The 25,402-nt window shown below is 44.1% G+C and overlaps 1 protein-coding gene across 5 annotated transcripts in view; it reads left to right on the top strand.

Annotated features, from left to right (window-relative positions):
• HIPK2 (homeodomain interacting protein kinase 2) overlaps positions 1–17,970 on the top strand; it is a 215,705-nt gene extending 197,735 nt beyond the window's left edge. For all 5 annotated transcript variants that reach the window (XM_075007466.1, XM_075007475.1, XM_075007485.1 and 2 more), the window contains 3 exons: positions 583–830; positions 2,662–2,822; positions 6,734–17,970. In XM_075007466.1, the coding sequence (XP_074863567.1) occupies positions 583–830; positions 2,662–2,822; positions 6,734–7,201 (877 nt within the window). In that variant the 3' untranslated portion in view covers positions 7,202–17,970. The remainder of the gene's footprint in view (positions 1–582; positions 831–2,661; positions 2,823–6,733) is intronic.
• The last annotated feature ends 7,432 nt before the right edge of the window (positions 17,971–25,402 follow it).

Raw genomic sequence — 25,402 nt, 5'->3', positions numbered from 1 at the left:
TACTTATGAATATATAGGTTCTATGGTGTAACAACAAATATAATGTATATTTTGTAAAAGTGGAATTCTAAATATATGAAACCTCACTGTCACATCTATTATTAAATCCTTGCTGAAGGGTGGGGGAAGGCTTTCCATTTTTGTGTGGGTTGTAAGAGATGCAACATAGTGTAGTGTGATCTACAGAGCTTCTCCTGCAGAGAGAGAGTAAATTGCGGGGAGGTAAGTCTAGCAGTCTGAGCACTATTCTAAACTGTGCGCGTAAGGTCAGTTAAAAAGCCACATTCAGCTTTCTACTCACTCCTTCCTCAAACAAAATTCGTGTGACTTCAGTGTGGGTTTGCCTGAATAGTAAGAAATGAGTTCAGAAGCACAGCATTTGGCTAGGGTGGCCTTGATTTGGCAAAGCCTTGTAGCACATGCTTAACTTAAAGGTTGTGCACACATGTACAGGTGTACACACACACGCACGCGCACACACCCACATACCCGTTGTTAAAGGAGCAGGCTGAGGGTGGAATGGAATGTTGGTGCTAAGTTCTTGCCCATTCACGCTCTTCCATAATGTGTTTGTTTCTACAGCACCCTACCCAAGCAAAGAAAAAACGTCATCAGCTGTGTCACTGTGCACGATTCACCCTACTCTGATTCCTCCAGTAACAACAGCCCTTATTCAGTGCAGCACCGTGGGTCACACAATAATGGGAACACCTATGATACCAAAGGGGTACCAGAGACCCACTGCAGCGGGAACCCCCGGACTATAATTGTGCCACCACTGAAAACCCAGGCCAGTGAGGTGTTGGTAGAATGCGATAGCCTGGTACCAGGTAAATTGGACTCTTTTCCTCAAGAAAATAATAGAAAGTAAACAATAATCTTGGAACAATCTCGCTCTTCAGGTTCTTTTAACAATTAGGTGCTGTGTACTTTCTCTCCCCCAAAACACCTGGCACAGAGTTTCTGGGGAGGCGTAATTTATCATTACCTTGTTGCACATCTCAGAGTCATAAGGGCTAAGAATTTTCTTTGTTACATTTGCGAGGCTGATCGTGAGGAGGAGTTGGGGGGGGCATCAAAAGGAGCAGCTGCCCTGGAGCTTTAAACAGGCCCACGTCTCCTGGTTGTCTCCATTGCTACTGTGGCGGTGGTGGGTATTCTGAGCAGCACGAGGCCATACAGCACTCAAGGGCTGGCTGGCTGGCAGAGACTAACCCCCATCTCTGTCCCTACCCCCATGCCTTCTGGGGCCCCATATCTGCCCTCCTACCTTGTCCAAGAGTCTGACGAATTCTTTCACATCACATACACACATCTTATAAACCTGGAAGGGACCTCAGGAGGTCATCAAGTCCAGTCCCTTGTCCTCTTGGCAGGACCAAGCACCATCCCTCCCCACCCCTTTTCTATTTGCCCCAGATCCCTAATGCCCCCCCACAAGGATGGAGCTCACAACCCTGGGTTTAGCAGGCCGATGCTCAAACCACTGAGCTATCCCTCAGCGGTCCTGTATGCTAGGGATTGTCCATGAGCAGAATTTGTCCTCTAGTTCAGACATTGTAAGGGCTGTCTCATATCACCAGCTTGAGAGAGACCCCTGCCATATATATGTATATAACGGGCAGAAGCTCCTTAGATTGAAAGCAGGGAGCTGTTTTCATCTAAGGCTGCTAATGTTTGTGGCAGAACAGATTCGTCTGGACTGGACATGGCAGATTTGCTTACCCTTCTTTAGAGACTCCACGGCTCTGGAAAACAGGGATACAAATCCTGTTTAAGGAGTTAACTGGTTAACTGCTAGGGCGGGCTCTGGCAGGGCTGGAGTGTCCTGCTTGTGCTGCGCTGACCCAGCTGGAGCAGCTCTCGTCCACAGTGGCCTGGCCTGGCCTGGCCTAGGAGCATCACCGAGGAGGTGGGGGATGACACTCTGTCTGTGGCAGCCCAGTGAGAAGGGGTGGCTAGGAAGTGGGGCTACTCTCCCTCCAGGGCTTCCATGGAATGGGGCTACTCCGGCCTGGCTGGAGTGCTCACAGCAGGTGAATGGACTGTGCCAGTCCCTATTGGTTAACTGTCACCAGAAAGTCTCAGCTGTTTCGGGTGAGAATTACAGTTTAAACATTAACATCCCTACTAAAAAACATAACCGGGTCAAAAAGGGCCCTCTGCTGTGGTTCCCACCTGCTGAGTTCTGAGTCATGTGGTTGTCCTTTTGTGTCATGCGTTGCAGTTGTGAAACTGTGGACCAAGGCTCAGAGCACAGGTTCTCCCTTTTTCTCCCTCCCTAATCACAGTGAGGCTGGCCAAGCTAAAGGGTTTTCTTCCTCTGCATTCCAGGGCATTGCTTTTTAACTTTCTGTACTGGGCATCCGCCTATTTGCTCCTGCTGTTCCCCAAGCAGAACGCTTTCTGGCACTCCTGAGCATTCTGTAAACCAGCCTCCGGACCCAGTTAGAGATTCACTTAATGTACTATTGCTTATGGGGAGAACGATATATGTCAGCTCGCAAAGATACTGCTAGGTATAGGAGAAGCCATTTTCAATTCCCTCCTTTTTGTGCTTCTCCTTCCACCAGCCACCCCAAGGTGATCCAGTGAGGGGAGGGTTAGTTAGACGATATGAGACATTACTTAAGAACAAATGTGATGTCTTTCCTGTTACAGTCACCACCAGTCATCACTCATCCTCTTACAAGTCCAAGTCCTCCAACATCGTGACCTCCACCAGCGGTCACTCTTCAGGGAGCTCGACTGGAGCCATTGCCTACAGGCAGCAGCGGCCAGGACCACATTTCCAGCAGCAGCAGCCTCTTAATCTCAGCCAGGTAAGTAACCCTGGGAGGAGGTATCAAGTAGGCCCCACAAGAATGTGCCACCTCATGAGTGTTTAGATATCACACCTATCTTATGTAATCCACACCCCTTCACTGTAGCATACTCCCTCGCCTTTCGTGTGCATGGGGCAGCCTTATGACGTTCAGCACGGAGAAGTGGGGCTCATGTTTTTAGCACCACAAGTCCCCCTATCCAATTCCTGTTGCTAGCGCCCAAGGGCCAGAGCATTGCATACTCCAAGTACCTCAGAACTCAAAATGTTTAACCTTGAGAGAAAGACAAGTAACGTACACTGGCAGGTCTGTGTGATGATTATAGGGGAGACTGGAGGGGGAAGGCATAAGTAGGGGGTGGAGATTCATCTCAATTATAGTCAAGTATTAGGACAAAAGCCTTTTGAGCGAGGTTTGAAGAGGGGTGTGACTGGCTGTCAGGGTGGGAGACATTTCCAGTCAGTTTTGACAAGTGGAGTGGGCATGCAGATTGTGGCCAGCCATTGGCGCAGTGTAGTCAGCAATCTATTTCAGGATTTAGGCAGCAGTACCACCAGGCTGCACCAGATGTGTTTCTAAGTCAGCTGAACAAGCCCAGTGCTACTGTGCAGCAATCTCAGTAAGAATGTCGTTTGTGTTTACTGGAGCTGAGACACATCTCTTCTCTGTCATGAGGTGACGGAAGTCAGGAGGGGACAGCAAAGATTTCAGGTGTGGGAAGCCCTGAGAGGGCAGCGTTGGCTTTGATACAGAGCTGAATAAAAGAAAAGCTGGTCCAAAAAGTGGCAACGTTTTCTAGCAAAAAACATTTTCTATTTCAAAATTTAGCGGAAAGTGTGAAGAGTTTCTGACCAGTTCTAAATCAAAAGTGAGGGAATGAAAGTGAGTTAAAAGGGCGAAAGGTGGAGATGATGGGATCTTGATTCCAAGAATGAGAATTGAGCTGCAGCATTCAGGGCCCTAAAATTTACAGGGGGAAGGATTTAGCAAAATGATAAAGGGGCATTGGAGTATAGAAGATGGGGCAGTGTCATTCTTGTTTGGCAGCTCCTTTTTAATTCCAGGTTTCTTGATTATTTAGTACTTTGATTGTTTGATTGTACAGTACAGTAAACCCCTGACACGAACAAGTGTGACATGCACTTACCTTGCATTAATGCACCTTAAGCACAAGTTGAAATCCTGGAGTTCCCCGGGGCTAGGGCTGGCGGTAGTGCATCTCCTCCACCAGCTCCCTGCTCCAGCCCCCAGGAAGCTGGGGAGAAGCCGCTCTGCCGCAGCAGTCTGCCTGCCCGGCTTTCCCAGCGAAGGGAAACTGGCACCTGGATCCCAGTTTCCCTGGGCTTGCAGGGGCCAGGAAACTGACCAGTGCACCAGCGCTGGTCAGTTTTCTGGCTCTTGTCAGCAGAAAGGAGCCAGGATCTGCCTGATTCCTGGATCCCCACCACTTTGGGAGCCAGGAAACTGACCAGTGCACTAGCACCCGGTGCACCCCCCTAAACTTGTGCAAAATTTGAGTTACACAAGGGTGTGCAGGAGTGCAACCCTCACGTAACTCGGGGGTTTACTGTAGTCCTAACTGACTGAGGAAATGCTTTTGCACCATCATGCAATCATGCAAGAAACCAGCTTAGAAAATCCCTAGTGTTTGGAAAGAACATATCTTCTCTCCAAAGGCAAAAATAGAAGTTACCTTTGTTCAAGAAGTTACAGATGATTACATGACAGTTCTGAAGAGAGGAAAAGTCTTCAGGACCTGTTGGAGCACAGAGTCAGTGAGGGAGTATGTTCTGCTACCAGCCAAGGAGTGAGAGCAGCAAAGACCACCTTGATCAAACGCATACATAAATCGATCAAACTGCCTCTGCCCAGGCTTTCAGTTCAGCATCTTTCACCAGTATTACATTCTCTGAAAAATTTAAAAAGATCTGTCTGAGCCTGGCTTTGATTCCCACAACAGAAACATTTACTGTCTCACTGTGATGCAGGGGTGTTGGGGTCTTCCTGTGAGCTCCCCTTCCAGGCAGTGGAATGTTGTAATACTCTCTGGAGAGCAACTGGGGTGGACTCATGGAACACAGGTTTTGGAGGGACCTTGTGCAACCTGGAGGCTTACTTGGACACTGAGGATTTGAGCAGGAGGGGGAAAAGGGGAGGGGAATTGTGACCCAGAAACCCCTCAGTATCCTGATCCTGGTGTGTACATTCGGACAGAGCCATCCCATCCATAGGATGAGGTGGGTTGGCCACATCATGCCACATGCTTTTGGGGACCTTGCAGCAGCCTCCCCAGCTGTCTTATGGATAGGAGGGAAAGGATTATCCTGGGGCAGGACGTGGGCAGTGGAAGGCAAGTGACAGCAGCAGCAACGGGGGTCAACTCCCCTCATTGCCCCCCCCGCCCCCCCGACACACACATACTCACTATGCATGCAGCACCAGCAGCAACCTGCTCTGCTGTGGCCTTCTGGCCCACTGAGGCCCATTTCTCTGTGGCAGCAGGAAGTGGCTGTGTCTCCCAACTGCCCATGGAGAAGCAGGGCCCAGTGGGTTGGGAGGTCACGGTGGAACGGAGCAGGCTGCCATTCGCACCACATGGTGAGTGCATGCATGATGTGGGGAGAGGCCAAAAGGAGGTGATGTCCTACTGCTGCCCTGCCATCTGCCACTGCTGTCCTGCCACAGCTAATCCCCAGCCAGGATGGTCAGTGAGGGGATCGGGGTCAGAGCAAGGCAGGGGCAAGGCCTGCTATACAGTAGGGGGCGTTGCCTAAGGCCCTGCACCTGGGGCATGGTGGTGTGAATGGTGCTTTGACACAGACACATCCCACACCACAGGGACAGCCCTACGTTCTGGTTCACCAAAGAATGTCATGTGAGGTCTGAAATAAAAGCCAGGTTCTCACTGGATCATTCAAACCATTGTGAGTTGTGTGTACAGACACTATGTAAGGAGTTATGTCCATAGACCAGAAATATGTTCTGAAGTGTGTACGAAGGCAGAGTTGGCAGACTGGTTTTCTGCCGTACACAGGGTGTTTATTGATTTATCTCTCTGTCAGCATGTAAATTAAGCCCTATTTATATATGAAATCAGTGGGGCTACCCAAAATCAAGAGGGAGGCAGCACACTGGAGAATTAATCACAGGGGGTTGGTCCCACCTTTGGGCACAGACAATGTCTTTGGGAGAGAGAAGGCTAGGAAGGCAACCCTTTAACCTCATCTTAGGAAATAATTGGGCAGTGTGATTGCACTCTTGAAAATGGAATCACGACCAAACATGATCGGTTGAAATGCTGGTAAGGATCATGCCTGGGAGGTAGAATTCTTTAGACAGAAGGTTCTCATGTTAGGTCTACTCTCTTAAAATCTTGTTGCCATTTTGTTTCCCTCGCCCCCTCTCCTCTTTGATGATCACTGATAACATTATTGATGTTTTTGATAATATATCTCAGTGCTGTGGTATTATATAAGGAGCTGGTCCCGCATTGAATCATTCGAGCTGGTGTGTACTCTGTGCTCTTGGGGACAGCAGACCTGGTATTTCTGTGCGTGTTCAGTGGAGAAGGGGATGAACACAACAGGGTAATACTACAGGAGGGCTCAGGACCTGGGGTATACTTACTGTTAACCTGCAAGGCAAAGGAAGGGCTGGCATAGCCCAGAGGAAAGTACTTAGGTGGTGAACGGGCTGGAGGGCTCGGGGAGCAGAGTCCCACTCAAGCATAAGCAGGTCTTCCCCCCTGAAGACAAGAGGATACTAAGGCGGTCACAGTTCTGGGTCTGCCAAAAACCATCACGGAAATCCCCTTGGTGCTGGAAGGGCCTCACAGCTCCCACGAGGGGATGGGGAAAAGCACAACCTGTTATCTTCTAACTGTTTTATATTGTGCTCTCTTTCTGCAGGCCCAGCAGCACATCACGACTGATCGCACAGGGAGTCACCGCCGACAGCAAGCCTACATCACTCCAACAATAGCTCAGGCGCCATACTCCTTCCCGCACAATAGTCCCAGCCATGGTACGGTCCACCCCCAGCTGGCTGCGGCAGCAGCGGCTCACCTGCCCACCCAGCCTCACCTCTACACGTACACCGCCCCAGCTGCTCTGGGCTCCACAGGCACCGTGGCTCACCTGGTGGCCTCCCAGGGGTCTGCTCGTCATGCCGTGCAACACACCACTTACCCAGCCAGCATCGTCCACCAGGTTCCTGTCAGCATGGGTCCTCGGGTTCTGCCGTCACCTACCATCCATCCGAGTCAGTACCAGGCTCAGTTTGCCCATCAGACCTATATCAGTGCTTCTCCCGCTTCCACAGTCTACACTGGATACCCGTTGAGCCCCACTAAGGTCAACCAGTACCCTTACATCTAAACACTGGAATACAAGAGAGCAAGAGAGACGTCTGCAAAGAGGGAGTGAGATGGCTGTTTTTATTTGGAAGAACATGACAAACAATGCAATAGGAGGCTCACTTGAAACTTGAACGAAGGAGACTTTAAGGGAGAAATGAGGAAGAGGAGAGAACTAATTCTACACTTTTTATTTAAAAAAAAAAAGGAAAAGGAAAAAAAAGAGTGAGAAAAAATAAATCAAAAAAACACAAAATACAAAACCATTCTGCACCAAACGGGGGGCGGGGGAGGCGGGAAGGGACAATGACAGATGGACCCACGTCTGGGTCCTGTTTTTGGAGAACTTCACCAATAGACTTCTAAAGATTATTTTCATTTGCTTGTGAGCTACATTTAGGAATTTGTTGTCCAGAACACCTAGAACAAAACCCATTAAGTTTTTAACCCAGTAAATCTATGGATTAGGGATTTATCCAGAATTTCAAAGGGATAATGCCCCATTTTTGCACTGATCTCTATAGCCCAAAGGCGTAACAAGTGTTTTCCTTGGGGACAGTAAAGGGAGGGTGACAGACAGAGATGAAGGAGAGACGGGGACGGATTGCTCCACCACTATAAATTTCAAACCTAGCACTGATATGCTTAAAATGCAAACACATGAACCAGAATACGCAACATTTGTGTAGTTCAGACGCATTCGGGGCTATTTTCTCCTGGAAACCTGGATAAATCCCTGAGAAACATTACTCTTAAAATGTCTTTAATAGTGTATGTTGGATTTCAGTTTCTTCATTTTATTTGGGAATTTTCTTTTTAATCCCTAGCTATGTTAGCATAGGAGTAGAAAATTTAGCTGGCCCCGTGGTAGAATGTAGCACCAAATAGAACGTACGCCCTTTTTACTATATTGTGTTGAACTTCAATGATACCAATAGACTTCCTCAATGTGATTGCACAAAAACAAAACAAAAAAAGGAAAAAAAAAAGATATAACATAGGCATGTAACAAATGTGATTGTCCAGGTATGTATGTGTGTGTGTGTGTGTGCGCGCGTGTGTGTGTGCGCACGCACAGATGCTGCCTTCTCTCTGTGGTGTGTTCCTCAGCACAGCCATTATAACTGTCACAGTCTTAGTTTTACATCATTCCCTCGTAGTGCCTTACCAAACTACAGATGCGGTTTAAGGGTTTACTTCCACTGGTACTCCTAGAAAATGACTGAGGCTAGTTAGAATTTAACCTGAACTCTTCTTCTTTTGCAGTGGTGTTGATTTTCTTCTTGTTGATGATGTTACCACTCGTCTTTTGCTCTTTGGTCATTTGCCAATGTGCAGGTGTTGGGAAGGCTTGGGGGCTGGAAGGATGTGCACCCGGCTATCTGCTGAACGTTGTTTGGGCTGGAAGTGACCAGACTGGTCATAAGATCCTAGTGGAGCTTCCCAAAGGGTCTAAGGTTTTTTTGGCGGGGAGGGGGTCTGTTTCTTGCCCCGGAATAAAAAAAATTTCCCGTCTAAAGTTTACTTCTCATTTTGCTGTTTGCTAACACTCTTAGAGGATTAGAAAGACAGATTCCTCCCATCCTGGCTCTACGAATATCTAGAGTGTTACATTGCCCAAGTATTACATCTGAGAGAAGAGGGAGTGGGGATTTGATCCAAGAAAGGGGGAATACTGAAGAACACTTCTGTTAGAATTCCAGAAATGGGCGGGGGAGACAGAGGGAAGAGAGCAAGAGAATGAGAGAATTCAGTCTGGTGAGTCAAACTTAGATTTCCTGAGTTAAACGAGAGAACTTTGAGATGTCAGGACCCTATCCATCGTAATGTAGTTCTCGCCGTGTTCTTTCCCCTTCCTCAATCCATTTGTATAAAAGTTGTACTAAAATGCTGTTTGAACTTGGTGAAAAAATTCTTATTCTGCATCCTCGGAACTCTGAACAGTCGTGTTTTCAGGCAGGTATCCAAAGAGAGACTTTCTTATAGCTGAGGTGGTTAAGAGAGAAAATGTGGTAAAAATGGGTGCACCTTGGCATCCATACTTAGAATTTCTAAATGTGCCATGTGTGCTTATGCGGAAGGGAGAAGAGCCCAGAAAGGAAAAGGTTTGGTGAAGTGTTTTCATCAAAGATTAGGTCTGCGTGGCCACTCAGTGCCACTATAAGATCTACCTGAAACTAGTGCAAAGAGTATTTTAAGGTGTACTGCAAGATGCCAGAAAATGACAGGTGGGATGGCAGAGTGAAGAGTTATGGAAGAGGTCTCTCTTTCTCTCTGGTAAATCAGACAAGCACAGCCACAGTATCTGGTCATGAGCACTTCCCATGCCTGGAAGAAGGAAGGGATTTCAGTATGCAGAGATTGGGCAAGATTATTTTCTTTTGGCAAACCAGCAAGTATCTTTCATGTTTGCCATTTCACTTTGTGCTATCTCCTTGCACAGTTTTATTTTCCTGTCTCTCCCTTGCTCCCAGTAAACATAATGTAAATAAGGATCTGATCTCCCAGCAGTCTTTGCACCTTACATTCTTCCTTTAGAAAGACAACAAGTTCCCATTTATCTAAGCCAGGAAGCTCCCCTTTCTCCCTGTAAGTTTCCGTTGCATTCCTCTCATAGCCCACTGGTTCAGGAATGAAAGCATCATGCTGCTTGTGTAGTGAAAAGGAATAATATTGTTATTTTACTGTATGATTGTTCTGATTATTGTTATTATTATTATTATTTTATTATTATATTTTACTCTGGGTTTTAATTGCACACGCATTCCTGCATCTTTGTGTTATTTTCCTCTTAGTATTATTGTTATTGTTGTTTTGTTAATTTTATTATGAATCATTTCTCTTCACTGGTGGCATCGGGAGGATGCTACGTCTGAGAACTGCAGGGAGAGGGAAGATAGTTTTATTCTGAGACAGCAGACTGTGCACTGAGCATAATGAAGCAAGTAAGGTGCATGCCACGTCCTTCGGGGATGGCAAATCATCCCCCTTGGAATGTGCATTTCAGCACAATGCCAGAACCTTTTCCCCTGGAGGCAGAGACCAAACAGCAACGTCGATCATTTTCTAGCAACAGGGCAAAATTAAAAGAACATGAGGGCCCTGAATCCATAAAGTCCAGCTCACTGTCACATTGTAGCAGCTCACATTTAGTGGGGCACTGGTATGAGACTGAGAGCAGGTCACGACCCCAGCTGGGGCTAAGTATCTGAGTTCAGTTTCCCAAAAGGGAAAACAAATGGTTGGCTCTTCATCCCCAGAAGGTGTCCTCTCTACCCATCAAGCTCCGAATGAGAGAACCCGAACGAGGAAAGAAAGTGATCCCCAGTCCAGTCGCCAGATAAACAGCATTGACATACGCTGAAGAGGTTAGTTAATTAAAACCGAGCCGTGGAAATAACCCAATAGCTGTCTTACTCTACCATTTCTGAAGACTAAAGGCATGTCCATTTGGCCAAGATATTTACTCGTGGTTCTTTCTCCTTGATGTAGCTGGTCTTTCAATTGCCACTTGTGGAGTTTTATTAAGCTTTTTTGTTGAATAGAATTACGGTATTTATGTGTTCAGTTACATCTCCCACACTTATTAAAGCTGTGGATGTAGAGCCTTTGCAAAGTCTCTCATTCAACAGCACATTGAAACAAGTGCTTGATTGCTCTCCTGAATAAGTATGGACTTTAAGCATGTGCTTTAAGTCCAAATATTTGGTATAAGCGCATCACCACATTGGGGCTGATAAAGCCGGGCAGGGAGGAATGGTGGGTTTTAATCTCACTGATCAGAATGTTTGGTTTATTTATTGTGTTTTGCCTGTGCACATGTCCATCTAGTTCTTTCACTAAGCGCTAATCTGATTTCTGTGAGAAGAGGGTGACCGAGCTTACGATGGCACATTCAGGGGTGTGAAGGGACAGCATTGAAAAGTGGAAAGGGCAGTTGTTTGGCCTGCTCACGTTGAGAGAGGAGCCATGCTTGCGACGGTTCTGACCCCAGCACAGTCAGAGTCAGCGTGGCTGTAAGGGGGTGTAATAAGGATGAACGGTGTATCTGCAGTTTGAATCGTGTTTACATTGCAACTCTTAAGTGTGGGCCGAGTTTTCTGCTGGGTAGGGAAGGGAGAAGTGAAAACCTGCTCATCCCTGCTCCTCTCTTTGAAAATACAGTGTGGTAAGTGCAGTACTGTTAGCCACACAGGGGGCAGACAATGTTAGCAGAGAAGCTAAATTCTTGGCACACTGCTGGTGCTACACAAGTAACAATAGCTGAATTATTTAGCTTGCAGAGACCTTTGAAGTTGAAAATAAGATTGATGTGTTTTGGAATGAGCTTGGGGTTCTTTGTGAGTAGAGCAAACTGCTTGGAAACGTGAGGGAGGAGGTGAATGGTTCAGTACGGGAAGTATTCCTGGTGGTTCCTGGTTGGCACAGTTTAAAAGTGACCCCTTTTTCCCATCACAGTGTCTTGCTTTCTTCTGATGCTGGAAATGGGAGAGGTGAACAGAAATTGCCTCTCTCAGAGCTGGACATTCAAAGTGCTGCTATGAAATCAGAGTATACAAAGAGGTGGAGGGACTAGTGACCTTGGGCAGAAGGAAGCAGCACAAAGGAAGAGCTAGAACTTTTCTCAGTATGGATTAGGCCAAATCCAGCTGTTTGAAAAAGCAAGTGCAATCACATTCCCCTCAGTGGAGGTACACTGAGTTGGAGGCAGCATTTAACCCTCTGGGGGGTTAACCCTCTGGGGAGATTTTTACTCCGTCATTCTCTGTAGTAGTTCTGTCAAGAAACATTCCAGCACAGGGACACTTCTGTCTCGGTCTTTCTTCTTTTTTATATTTTCAAGAGTTTATGCCTCAGAATTTGGTTGGAAAGAAATTCCATTACCAAACTTGAAGGGACGATAAAAGTCCATTTCTTTCTTTAACCAAAGAAACTTAATAAATAAATTTAAATAAAGAGAGAAAGAGACCCTACCCATGACGGATACACAATTAAGTCACAGGTCCTGACTGTCAGGCAATAATCACACACTATGGAATTCCATCTTTCTCTCTTTCAAGTTTGTGTCACTTGTTTATGTTTTGATGAGCTAGCTTGTTGGATGGAGAAATTCAGTCACACTAAAATATTGCTGCTATCCTAGACTTTAGGGACATCAAAAATGTTATGCTTCTGTCATTATTACCATTCAAAACAATTACAATATATCTTATCAGTGGCAACAATATGGTGTTGAAATTGTGACCTGCGTAATGAGAATAAGCTTCCATAAGCTCCTCATGCTTCTGTAGCATTTAACTCTCCTGCCTTAGGACTCTTAGACGTTTCTGTGTGTCATACTCAATACAATGCTGTAGTTCCAGTAATGACAAAGCCTCTGCTAGGTTGGGCAAATGCAGCAGAATTGTGCAAGTTTTGTGTAGGTTTGCCACGCGCTGGCACTCAGCCCAGCCATGGGGTGTGCAGTGCTGCTTACAGGTCAAGTTCTGGACCTGGAGCCACAGGGTGTGCGTGTGTCAGAATAAATGTTTCTTGTTCAGGGAGTTCTGCAGAAATTGGGTGATATAATCCTCTCCTGCTTGGCCATTGTGACCCAGGCCAAGGGCTGCAGTAGTATCTGTACCCATTGTGTTTCCCTTCCCCTGCGTGAAGTTTTAGGCCTGGGAATATGTAGCTTTGGACACTTGGGCCATGTCCCAAATCATTGATTCCCAAATCTGCTCTGCAGGACGGTAGAGGCAGCCTATGAAGATATTTGCTTTACAATGTGCACACTGTGAGGAGTCCTCCAGATTCCCTCTCTGGAATGTGGTCCTGTGCATTAGGATCAATTTCATTCCCCTGCATTTACAGTCTCAGTTCTTGGAGAAAGGGAAGGGAGAGGGAGCCCTGTGCATCCCGAGCTGGAGTCCATATGCTGTCGTGCTCAAGCAGAACTCCCTTTGAAGCCAATAGGAGTTTTGCCAGACTGTAGACCAAAGTCAAGACTACAGGACTGGGCCCTAAAGTGTCAGTCACATTGAGCAAAATACCCTTTATACCACAGTATTTTACAGCAAAGGTTTCAAATGTTGCAGTTATAGTGTCTTGGCTCATCGCTACAGTATTGTTTTTAAGAAGAGGCACAGCCTTGGGTTCTAGGTACATAGTATGTTACCACTGGATGCTGTGATGTCAGCCGTTCAAAGTATGCCTCTGTGTTCTACTGCCATCCTGAGGCAGCTTAATTGCATTAGGTAATGTCACTGCCGGGTTAGCGTTCAGACCAGACGGCTGATTTGGAACTCAGTCCTGCAGGTATTACACCCAAGAATAACTTTACTCCTGCGAGTGATTCCAAAGAGTTCGTGGAATCACTCCCACATGTAAAGTTGCTTGAATATGTAAATGTTTGCAGGATGCAGTGCTGGGTAAGCAGACAAAGACTCATCTCAGCAAACACAAAAGGTTCTCACTGGAGAAGGAAACACCCATATTGCATCAAGTGTGAAATTTGAATGGGGAATTAGCTTGGCTTTTCAGGAGTCTTATGAAACATATTATGAGGCTTTGCTTTCTGCATCTCTGTAATCAGTTTGAACTTTATATTTCTCATATACGGGTTAGCTTGTCCTTCCAGTTTTAGCAGTGCTGCTATAACAGACTCTTCATATATGTATGAAGATTAACGTCTTTGTTTTTGATCTTTTGGTTGTCATAGTTAATCCAAGAAAGGCAATACTAAAGGTATATTTTTTTCCAAAAATGATATTTTTTACTGCACTGATAATATTGTGACATCTCTGATCTTAACTCTTTAGGTGTAGGGGGATTATGTGCAGATTCACATAGACCTTGTAAATACTTGTCTGTGGGGGTCTGACAGACAGGGAGCTTTTCTTTCTTTAAAAAAACAATAAATAAATAAAAATAAAAAAATAGAAAGGGTTCCTCAGTGAGATAGAAGGAGATGGACAACAATCCTGAGAGCAAAAGAAAAACTTATTCCACTTTCAGAACTTAGTCAAGGAGCTTTTGCTGTGCTGACGTAGAGTTGATGATAATGCAAATGTGTTTTGATATTTTTTCCCTGAGTGAATTGATTGGGAAGCTTTAAGGAAAACAGAAAAACTTTGGTTTGGAATTTGATCAGCAATGTTATTCATTGGCGACATGGCGCTCCTTCGGATTTTCTTATTTTTTATTTTTTAATTGAGCCTTATTGACTGGTTCCAGGATTGCTTGCCTAAGTTCTGGGTTGTTCTGTGTGTGTTCTAAGCTTGTCTACTGTTCTAGAACTCATTGACTCCATTGGAAGCAAACCCACCTGATCAGGATTCTGGATTTTGATTGGTTTAAAAGGTATTCTGGAATTCTGGCAGAATACCTTCTGTTTTTTTGTTTGTTTTTTTTTAAGAAGGATTTAGATACACTTATCTTACACAAACTGTGACCTAATGGCAATAATTACCTCAAATGTGGGCATTCATCCTGGTTTTAGCCTTTTTGAAACATGTAGCCAGCTTGAACTTGGGATTCAAAGACTATAAACTCTGTATGGGCGGAATAATGATAAATGCCCACCCTGGTCATTGTTGCTTAAGTGAATGCTGAAGACAGTGATTCTTTAAAACAAAAACAAAAACAAAAAAAACCCACCATCAACAACAACCAAGGAATAGATTACTCTTTTGTGTATTGTATTGAATTGTTAAAATGCACATGTAAGTATATATGTTTATAGCTATTGTAAAATGCTTTGGCCTTCTAGAAGATATTTAATGAGTCACATTTTAAACCAATATGAACAGAATAATAGACTGTGGCTACTTAAACAGTTTTCTGGCTACATTTTATAGTTTATTACAGTGTTTTATAGTTTACATTTAAACTGGTACTTTTTAAGGGAAGTTTCTGTTTGTAAATGACACCTTCCAAAACTCAATAGAGTTGCCTCTTTTTTTAATTTTGCCCTTTCAAAAATGAAAAGTACAGATATGTCTTTATTATATGCAGTCTGTTTTGAGATATAACATAGTATTGGAAAATGAGTTCAGATCCAACAATCCATCATATTCCAAAGTACAGTTAAGAAACCGCTCCTCACATATTGAAGTATAGTCCAATGCGTGAGCTATTTATTTTTAAGAACAAACTTTAATGATAGCCCTTGGGTTGAAGCATGGAGCAAAATACTTGCAAATCACTCTCCTCTCTAGTATCCTAGTCTGAATGAAGATACCTGTATGTGACTGTGAAGGATATTCAAAGGAAAGGATGTACTGTATCGTTCATAACTCATTAGCTGAATTATTGATTCCTGAGTTAGTGAATTCCTATTTTGAGGGGTTGGGATTTTTGTTTTTGGTTTTTTTTTGTTTTGGTTTGGTTTTTTTGTTTGTTTGTTTGTTTTTTTTGACAGCCACTCTGAGAGGCACTGCTGTAATTTGGCTTTCCTTAATTTCATCCCGTTATACAATCATCCCCACCCAAGGAACACTCTGAACCAGTGAACTAAATACAAAGTCCATTGACCAGCTCTCTGTAAACTTCATTAGCAAATGGTGGTACCATTTGGCACTGTTTTGCAGTTATGGGTTGTAGTGTATTTTGATGTAACTCCTTTTTTTCATTCTCACTTCACCGTGAGTACCTGTCACATTTTTGTCTATGTTTTCTTTCAGTTGGGTAACCAATGAACACAGTGGAAATCTCTGATGGGCAAAGCAGTACTTTTAGATAATAAAAGCATATGAACTGGCATTTTGAAAGTATCTGTCCGAAGAGCTGAGCTTCGTTTGTGGAGCTCATCTAATCTCAACAAAGCTTCTTGCTTCTTTCAGTAAGGACTGATACAGCTACACTGTTGACCTCAGCAATTGAATGAGTTACTGGAAAACAACAATGGTACTTCACTGTTACGCCCCTGTGCTGCTCCCATTAAAATCAGTGTCAGAACTCCCCACTGAGTTCAAAGGGGGCAGAATTGGTCCCTAGCCCCTCCAGTAACTTCACCATTGCCAAGCAGCATCACAGTAACTCACATTACCAAAGCGATAACTTACCCCAACTGGGGCTGCCATTTGGTGAACTAAATGGAGGACTGTTAGCAGCCCATGAGCAAACTGGAAAATAGCCACCCCACTAATAGGCCACAGTCATAGAATCGATAGCCATTAAACATTTTGCTGCCCTCAGCAACAGCCTGTTCTGCCTCTTTATGGCACAAGCCAACCCTGGAAATGTCAGCTCACTGGGTTGAAAGAGCAACAGAGGTCTTTAAATACTTTGGCTAGGAACTTGTAGAGCAAGATGAGGTTTCTAAGACTGGCTATGCACATCCCTTATAATCTGAATGGTTACATATAGCACTTCATTCTTTGATGCTTCCACATTTGGTGGTTACATACAACACTTCTTTCTTTTGTTTGTTTGTTTCTTATTTGTTTGATTTGGGGGGTTTGTAGTCTTAAAATGATTTCTATGGATATTCCAGGGCACAGCCATTTCAGATGTAGAAAGTATTCCTCGTTCCATGTGTTTCGCCGACAAAGCAAACAAGGCATTTTTGGGGATCAGATTCTACTTGACAAAATTGGAATGTAGCTTGTATCTTCTATACAAAACCAAATTTCTGAAAAGACGGGAAGTGTAATGAATAGCTTTATTAAAAGGGGAATTAGGAAGAAAAAGAAAGAACAGGGCATCTTGGAAGCTGAAGAGTCTAGGCTAGGGTAACTAAAACTGAGAAATGAAACAGTTTTTTTTCTAAATAGTGAAATTGTCTTATAAAAGGAAGAAAATGAGAGAATGTTTTATACCTTTTGACTGTCCACAAACTCTGTGTGGATGGAAAGTGTACTCTGGATGGAAAGTAGAAGGTAGCATATACTGTGTCAGATTTGTACAGAAGAAAAGAAAAAAAAAAACTCTGAAAATATTATCCAAAATGCAAGGGAAAAGATGTCCTCTGTTCCCCCACCCCCTATTTTGAATGGTTCTTTCTCTACAGTGTCATCTCAGCTGAGTATCCCCATGAAAGCCCTGATCTGTTGTGTTCCTCCACTGTATGGTTTCTGTAATATGAGTGTTAATCTTTGTGAAAATTGTATGCAACAGTATTTTCTTGTGTACTGCTTTTTTCCTATGTGAATTGTCCCTCTTTTTTTTCTTTTTGCTTTTCCTTTTTGTCTTTCTTTTTTTTCACCCCCTTTTTGGGTAAATATGTATTTCTTCTTTAAAAAAAAACAAACTGATGTGTTGTAGACCTATATGTAACCTATTCCTTAGTCTCATATTATAGGTATGTTATAAGAATGGATATTTTACTTGGCTTTAGAATGTTTTTCAAGAAAACTAATTCTTAACCAATCAAGTTCTTGCTACTAAAAAGAAATGCTTGTGTTTTTCATCATGACGTTGTGTGCTTCTAATTAATAATCATTTTCGTTGTAGAAAAATGGAGTGAATTTATATTAGTCTTGGAAACTAATAATAGCATTGTAAATTTATGAGATGATTTTAACAGAAAATACATTATAGAAGAATATAGTTATTTTAATTGTAATATTACTAACTGTAGGGTGAGAAAGGAGGTCCCGTTGTGGTGAACTATGTTATAGCTTGTTATTCACGGTTTCTTTTTGATCATTTTTTCGGTCTCTGAGGTGAAACGAGTTATTAATCAGAATTTGTAAACTCACATATGCATATTGTATATGTGTAGAAATGTAATCACACTTTGTCTTGGAATTACATTAAACTGTTTTAAGTCACTGCAAAGCCCATGTCTATCTGCCTGTCTTCCTGCTGGTAAAGATTTGATATAAAGTATTATAAGGGTTTTGAGTGGATTGGTTGTTTTCCCTTTAGAAAAGACTAACATCAAAGATAAATTTTCGAGATTTTTAAGTGACATTTTTTAGATTTTCAAGAAAAATATTACTGAGCTCAAACTTCCACCATACAGATCCAAGTGTCACCAGAATGACAGAAAAAGACGCAATGTGGAGGAGAGCTAGGTTGAATAGTAGGAAAAACTGTTGCACTAGGAGTGTGGTGAAGCACTGGAGTGGATTGCATCAAGAGGTGGTGGAATCTGTATCCTTAGAGCTTTTTAAGGCCAGGCTTGACAAAACCCTGTCTGGGATGATTTAGTGATGGTCGGGCCTGCTTTGAGCTGGGAGTTGGACTAGATGATCTCCTGAGGTCTCTTCCAGCCCTAATTTCTGGTTCTATAAAAATGTGAGGTGATGTTCAGAGCTGAGGTTTGGATTCAGATCTAATTCCCAGGCACTTCTATTATTCTAGTTGGTCTGTGGTGGTTATAACTAGTTATAATTTTGTTTTTTCCCTTAGTGTCTTTGAACTCCATTTTATTCCTCTCCTCCCACGGCAGAGTTCCAACTTTCACATTAAAGAGATCGTCCAGACTATAAAATACTGAGTGATCACCTCTGCCCTAAAGCTGCTGTCTGCCAATATCTGACAGCTTGGCTGGGTCTGATTTTATCTCTGGCTTCAATAAGGAGAAGCTCAGTGGCAGGAATTCTTCAGTAAAAGGTCCTGTGTTGCAAAACACCGTCCAGGAGGAGATGAAGCAGCATTCCCTCAACACTTGCTAAAAGGGTATCTTACCATACAAAAGCACTTGTGGTTGTTGCCATTTCCTTGAGAGGGTGGTTGATTTTTGGAGCCTGTTGGGTTCCCTTGCCTCCCCAGATTTGTTTTGTTTTGACCTGTGGGCTGGTACAGAACAATACCGTGAATGGACAAACTATTTTTAGCTGGCACAGCATTCCAAAAAGACTCCCTGCTGGACACCTACAGCCCCCCCACTGCCTGTTACATCTCTATGTGCAGGACTGAGGGCTGGGGGGGTGGATCTGGGAGTGCAGTGGCAGCTGGCATTCTGCTCCTTTCCCAGATGCCTCTCCCGGAGGGGAGTGGAGCAGAACTGCCAGTCCTGCCTCCAGCCCTATACATACAGATGCTGCAGCTCTGTGGAGGGGCAGGGGCTGGAAAGGGCAGTGGGAAAAGGAGCAGATCAGTCAGCAGCTCCTTCATAGGAGAGGACGATCTGGGATCCCGGTCGCAGGGCAGGGCAGGGCAGAGTCCTGTGGGGAGGTCACGTAGCCTCCCCTTAGCTAGTATACGCTCCCTGCCTGTGTCAGTAAGGAATTTTGTTTACTTCCACCGCTGGTTTTGACCGGCTACAAATTCTAGCTAGTGGCTTCTTTAACTAAAGGTTAATTCTATAAACTCGGGCCTCTCCAGATGTGATGGTGTCTATAAGCTTTGCAATATGCAACTACTCCATGGGTTTAAAGCATAATAGGATGTTAGGAATAATTAAAAAAGGGATAGAAAATAAGACGAAGAATATCTTACTTCCCCTATATAAAACTATGGTACGCCCACATCTTGAGTACTGCGTGCAGATGTGGTCTCCTCACCTCAAAAAAGATATACTGGCATTAGAAAAGGTTCAGAAAAGGGCAACTAAAATGATTAAGGGTTTGGAACGGGTCCCATATGAGGAGAGGCTGGAGAGACTGGGACTTTTCAGTCGAGTAAAGAGGAGACTGAGGGGCGATATGATAGAGGTATATAAAATCATGAATGGTGTGGAGAAAGTGAATACAGAAAAGTTATTTACTTGTTCCCATAATATAAGAACTAGAGGACACCAAATGAAATTAATGGGTAGCAGGTTCAAAACTAATAGAAGAAAGATTTTCTTCACACAGCGCACAGTCAACCTGTGGAACTCCTTACCAGAGGATGCTGTGAAGGCCAGGACTCTAACAAAGTTTAAAAAAGAGCTTGATAAATATTTGGAGGCTAGGTCCATAGATGGCTATTAGCAAGGGGTAAGGTATGGTGACTAGCCTTTTCTCGAAGGCGGGAGATGGATGGCAGGAGACAAATCACTTGATCATTGTCTTCGGTTCACCTCCTCTGGGGCACCTGGCATTGGCTACTGTCAGCAGACAGGATGCTGGGCTAGATGGGACCTTTGGTCTGACCCAGTGTGGCCATTCTTATGTTCTTATGTTCCCTGGAATGGTACAACTCCAAATGAGTGGTCTTGAGTTCCTAGATGAATCACGAGATGACATAGAAGGTGTTTATCCACAATAAATATTTTGGGGGCAAAACCAAGACTCTCATTTCCTGGCTGGTAATACTGGGATCCTGGACAACATTCTATCCCAGGGATTTTATTTCCAAAGCACCGAATGAATCGTGGAGCTTTTGTTACCTTATCTCAGTTATTGAAGCAGGAGAGTGAGCGGAGCTCACGTTATTCTAACAACTGCCTTCTAAGCAAAGCAAGTGGAGCAGGCCTAGCCCTATTCCGATACCTCAAAGCATGTGTTTTAAGTCCCATTAAAATCAATGGGATTTAAAAACATGTACTTAAAGTTAAGTGGGTACCTACATGCTTTGGGAATGGGCGTGGTTTACTAGATTGAGGATTTTAAAAAAGAGACTGACTGGGGCAGATGCTGGGGCCAGTTACATGGGTATAAATCCAGACTCCATTAACTGCGTTGCTCCATATTTACATTCATGAACTGCCAACATTTGTGTAATTTGAAAAAAAGTTAAGGGTTTGTTTGGTTTTGTTTGAGACATAAATGGACTAAAAATACATTGGAATCTAGGAGTGTGATTTTTTTGATCAGTTGTTCCCAGAGGGAACATAACTTTCATAGCTCACCAGGATTACTGCTAATGCAGCCTTTTTGGGACTCTTGGGCAAGCCAGGAAGAAAAGACCAATGAATGTATAACTTTAAAGGACTTGAGACAAACAAAGGCCCAGATCTGGCCTTTACACTTCCTTGTGCCAGGGCATAAGAATACCTTGGATATAATTTCTCAGGCATGGGTTTTTCCATCAGTTACTTGCTCTCATCTCAATTTGTATTTGCTTAGCTTTAGTCAACATTCAGTGCCTGAAATTCTGGCCCTGTTGAACTCAGTGGGACTTTCATTGTTCAATTCCAAGGTTACAGGATTCCACCCTCTATTGCTGTCAGGATGGCTCGCTGCACGAAATTCACCCTGCCTGGTTCTCTGTGCTCCCAATGTGTGCACTGTGCTGGGTCAGACATGTGCAAGGTCCAGATTGCAAAGACACCAGCATGATTGTGCTGTGCAAAGGGAAGGCCATGCTGAAGCTTGGAGTTGTACCCAAAACATGATTGAGTGGTGCTCAGTGATGGCTCTCTGTGCACTGTAGGAAAGGAGATGTAAGGGTGAGTCATGCATGCATGTATGGTGAGCCAGCTATATGGACTGTGGAGTCATAAACTGCCTGGATCCAATGCAACTGAGGTAGTGGGTGAGTGACAGGCTGTGAAATTGCTGTGATTCCACGAGGCACTGAAGTAATGAGCTGGTCATGCGCTTTCCAGGCTGGAAGGAACCTATCCTTCTACTCCTGTGCAAAACTGGTTTATTCAGGGTGGAAACAGTTTCCCTCAAAGAGAGAAGGAGCTCTGTGTGTGTGTGTGATGATGCTGTAAAAACAGTGGCCAACAAAACTTAGGCACCTAAATTCATCTCAATAGAGGTGGCCTAATTTTCAAAAGTGCTGAGCCCTCAGAAGCTCCTACCAGCTTCAAGTGACCTAGGTGCTCAGAACCTCTGAAATGAGGCCTTTCCCTGTAGGGTCCCAGCTGTGGGGTTAGGAACAGCACTTCAGACACTCAGTTTAAAACTCTAACCCTTTGCTTTCTGATTGTGCTGCTAGATCCACCTTAATATTTTAGTCAGCCCAGGGCCAGCTGGCATAGCTCAGCATTTTTATTGTAATGCAGCATGCCCCAGACACCACACCACACACCACACATCCAGAGTCACCTGACCCTTACCCAGCCATGGCGCCAGGATCTACCATGATCAGGGTGGCCATCCCCCAGCTCCAACCCAGCCTCAGTAGGAATTTGATGGGGTGGGCAATGGGTGCCCATCTTGGCAGGGAGAGGTGATAGGAGGGGAGAAGTGGCATGAAGAGAGAAAGCTGGGGAGTTAGCTCTCCTTGCAGTACCCCTAGAGCACCTTTCTTTACCAAAACCCCTCAACCCAGCACCACCCCACAACCTGCAACCCTCAGCATACATCACCTCCATATTGGTGCACATAACAAAATTCATTCCACTGGGAGGGGGTGATTGTAGGGAACACTGCTGCATGACTGCTACATGACTGGTGTTTTCTTTTCTCAGAATACAGACTAACATGGCTGCCTCTCTGTTACCAGATACTCTGTTTACCGTTGCTATATGCAGAGTTGCCAGATTCTGCTGGTTTCTGTCTACTTGTTTTTCTACTGGGAACTTACAGACAAGGGAAGCAGGGAAAAGGAAAAAATTGCTTGGGAAACAGAAACTGAATAAGTGACAGTCATATACAGATGATCACAGAATCAGAGAGGCAGATTTTTCAAGGGGCCAAGCAACCCACAACTTCAGCTAAAGTGGATGAAAGCAGTAGACCTACAGTGTCTCAGAAAAACAGGTCTTGTGTGGACCAGATCTTTCCAGCCAGTCCCCAGCTTCGCTTTTACCAAAGGATGTTGGGCAAGGGGAGGCACGTTGTGGCTTTTGCTTTTCTACCTTACAGCAATGCTAAATTTGGATGAGGAGTGACCCCGTTGCCATGGTCTTTGGGAATGAACACCTCCCAGGTTCTTCTTCTTCTTCGCTGGGGTTGGCAACTTAGTGTTTTTAAAGAAGTTGTATTTGAACGAGAATAGTATCTATAGTCACACCAGCTAGGCTAAAATTACCAGGTTACCAAGCTGCATGATTCAGCATACAAGATAATCACCATCTAGTAGTAAGGACAAAATAATGCACATGACCATTGTATTTTACTGCACAGTTGGCTAGGTGCACTAACTAGATACAGTTATTTTTGACTTTCCTAAATAGTATTTGTAAGGGTAAGCATCTATCATAGCACCCTGATCTATTCTAGAAGCACCAGGATCCAAGAGGACATGTCTTTCTCCACTGATCAGTTCAAAAATAAAGCAAAACAAACAAACAAACAAACAAAAACTCTGATGGAGAAAGTTGATTTTTGCATAGGTTAAAATTTGAAAGTACCTTCTGCCCCTGTTGCCACTGACATTCTGCAAAAACACAGATCAGCATGCTGCACTCATTCAGAATAAAGCCTACAGGCACAAAGAAGTGCTCAGTTTAGCCTGCCGGGAAATGATGATCTTGACTACACAACAATTTGTGTCTCTTTATCTCTACTGGTGTAACAAAAGTGGTACAGCTCCTAGACTGTGGTTCCGTCTCTAGGAACATATTTGGCCTTCTGCACTGCAATTTTTTAGCCTCTGATGTGTGATGAGACACTCCTAGGCCTCATCTATGCACAGACTTTTGTTCCGGTGTAACTATTCTGAGTGATTTCCCCACTAACCCATTCTCCAAAATAATTACATCAGTAGGAACCACTTCCTAGCCCACATAATGGGAACAGTGAGTACTGTTTGATTGTGTAATATTTCATCGTGTGCCTGCCCTCTGGTTCTCTATAATTTAAAGTGAATATTTAAATTGTTGTTATCAAACTCATTACAAAAGCTCTACTAGCAGATGGGGAAACCAGACAATGATTTATGGTGGGATCAAAAGCCTGAAACAGCTGTGTAAAATGCATTCATCCTTCGCTCTGCAATCTCCTCTTATGTCCATCAGAGGGCTCCCAGCTTCTACATCTTGAAGCAATGATGAAATATTGCTAGAGTGAGGCTATTTATTATTTGTTCATCATTTTATTCATCGGTCCCTTACAGATGGTGGTATTTTTATGTAAATATCACCTCCCTCCCCTAGTATTCTTCAAGATGGTGTACAGAAAGTGCAATGTCACAGAACCGTAACAAAATCCCTTGTTAATAAAAAGAAGAGCACATAAAAATGTAAGCTTAGATTTTTTTTAAGCAAAGCATTTCTAAGGAAGATAGTAAATGTAGTTGTTATATTAGTGTTTATGGGTGGTGGGGGAGAGCTCTCTGGATTAGAGATATAGCTGTGTTAGGAGAGCTCTAACACTGGAACCATCTTTAAGAAGGAGTCATTGAGTGATGGGAGATTAATGCTAGCCAATTATCTTTATTTTTCTATACAGTAAAAATAATGGCCTTCATTTTATTTAATTTATTATCTGTCTCCCAACAGCATCTAGAGACTTCAGTTAGGGCTTGGGATGGTAAATAAAGTACACACACAACAGAATATCATCTTCCCACGTCCCTTCATTGCATTTTACCATGCAGGGTCTGAAAATAAAGTCACTATGTACTGGCTTAATCTGCAGTAAGGGAGATTGAGGTTGGATTTTAAGAAAAGGTTTATGAGGATAGTTAAGCACTGGGCTAAGTAATCAATTGCAATTGTGGAACCCCCATCATTGGCAGGTTTTAAGTATAAATTAGACATACATCTTTCAGAGGTGATATCTAGGTGAACATTGTCTTGTCTGTGTGGGCAGAGTGGACTAGATGATTTCTTGTGCTCTCTTCCAGGTAACCTATTATTGGTGGAACAGTTAACAGTCTCACCAACCTGAGCCTGAGTCTCTATTGTAATCTAGTAGCTGGGCCATGAAGCTAATGATAATAGAGAGCAAATACAGCTGAGGGAGGTATAAATGAGCAATGTGACCAGAGGGCAGAAGAGAGCATACAAAAGGAATGCTCTGGCCTTGCCTGCAGAAGATCTGTAAAGGAGAAGCTGAGCTTCTGGACCGTGAACTGTTACAACAAATGAAGAGTATATTGGTGCATGATGTAGTGGGGGATAGGTGTGTATGTGTAGGGCTCCTGCTAAGGGTAACCTAGGTGACCAGGTGACACCTCTGGAGTGCAGACAAAGGGGGAGGTGGAGCCTGAGGGGTTTGAATTGGAACTGGGAGTTGGAAAGCAGTGAGTCTGGGCTGGGAGAAAGAGGGACAAAGGAGGGGGCAAGGCCCCGGCTCCAGGGGCCTCTCAGGGCCTCCTCTCCCCAACATGGATTGGACTGGCTGTCTCTGCCTGCTGTACTGACTCCTCTGCATGATGCTGTGTCCTGTCAGCTAATAAATCCAATGCTCTGCTGCTGAGTGAAAGTCACTCCTGCCTGTGGCTGGGGTGCAGAGCTTGGGGACCCCGAACCTCATCACACTGGTGTCAGAGTGGGATGGACAGCACCTCGAGGATGGAGCATCCAGCA

Source organism: Carettochelys insculpta, chromosome 1 (genome assembly GCF_033958435.1).
Source record: "Carettochelys insculpta isolate YL-2023 chromosome 1, ASM3395843v1, whole genome shotgun sequence".
NCBI lineage: Eukaryota > Metazoa > Chordata > Testudines > Carettochelyidae > Carettochelys > Carettochelys insculpta.
This window is presented reverse-complemented; position numbering and strand designations above follow the sequence as displayed.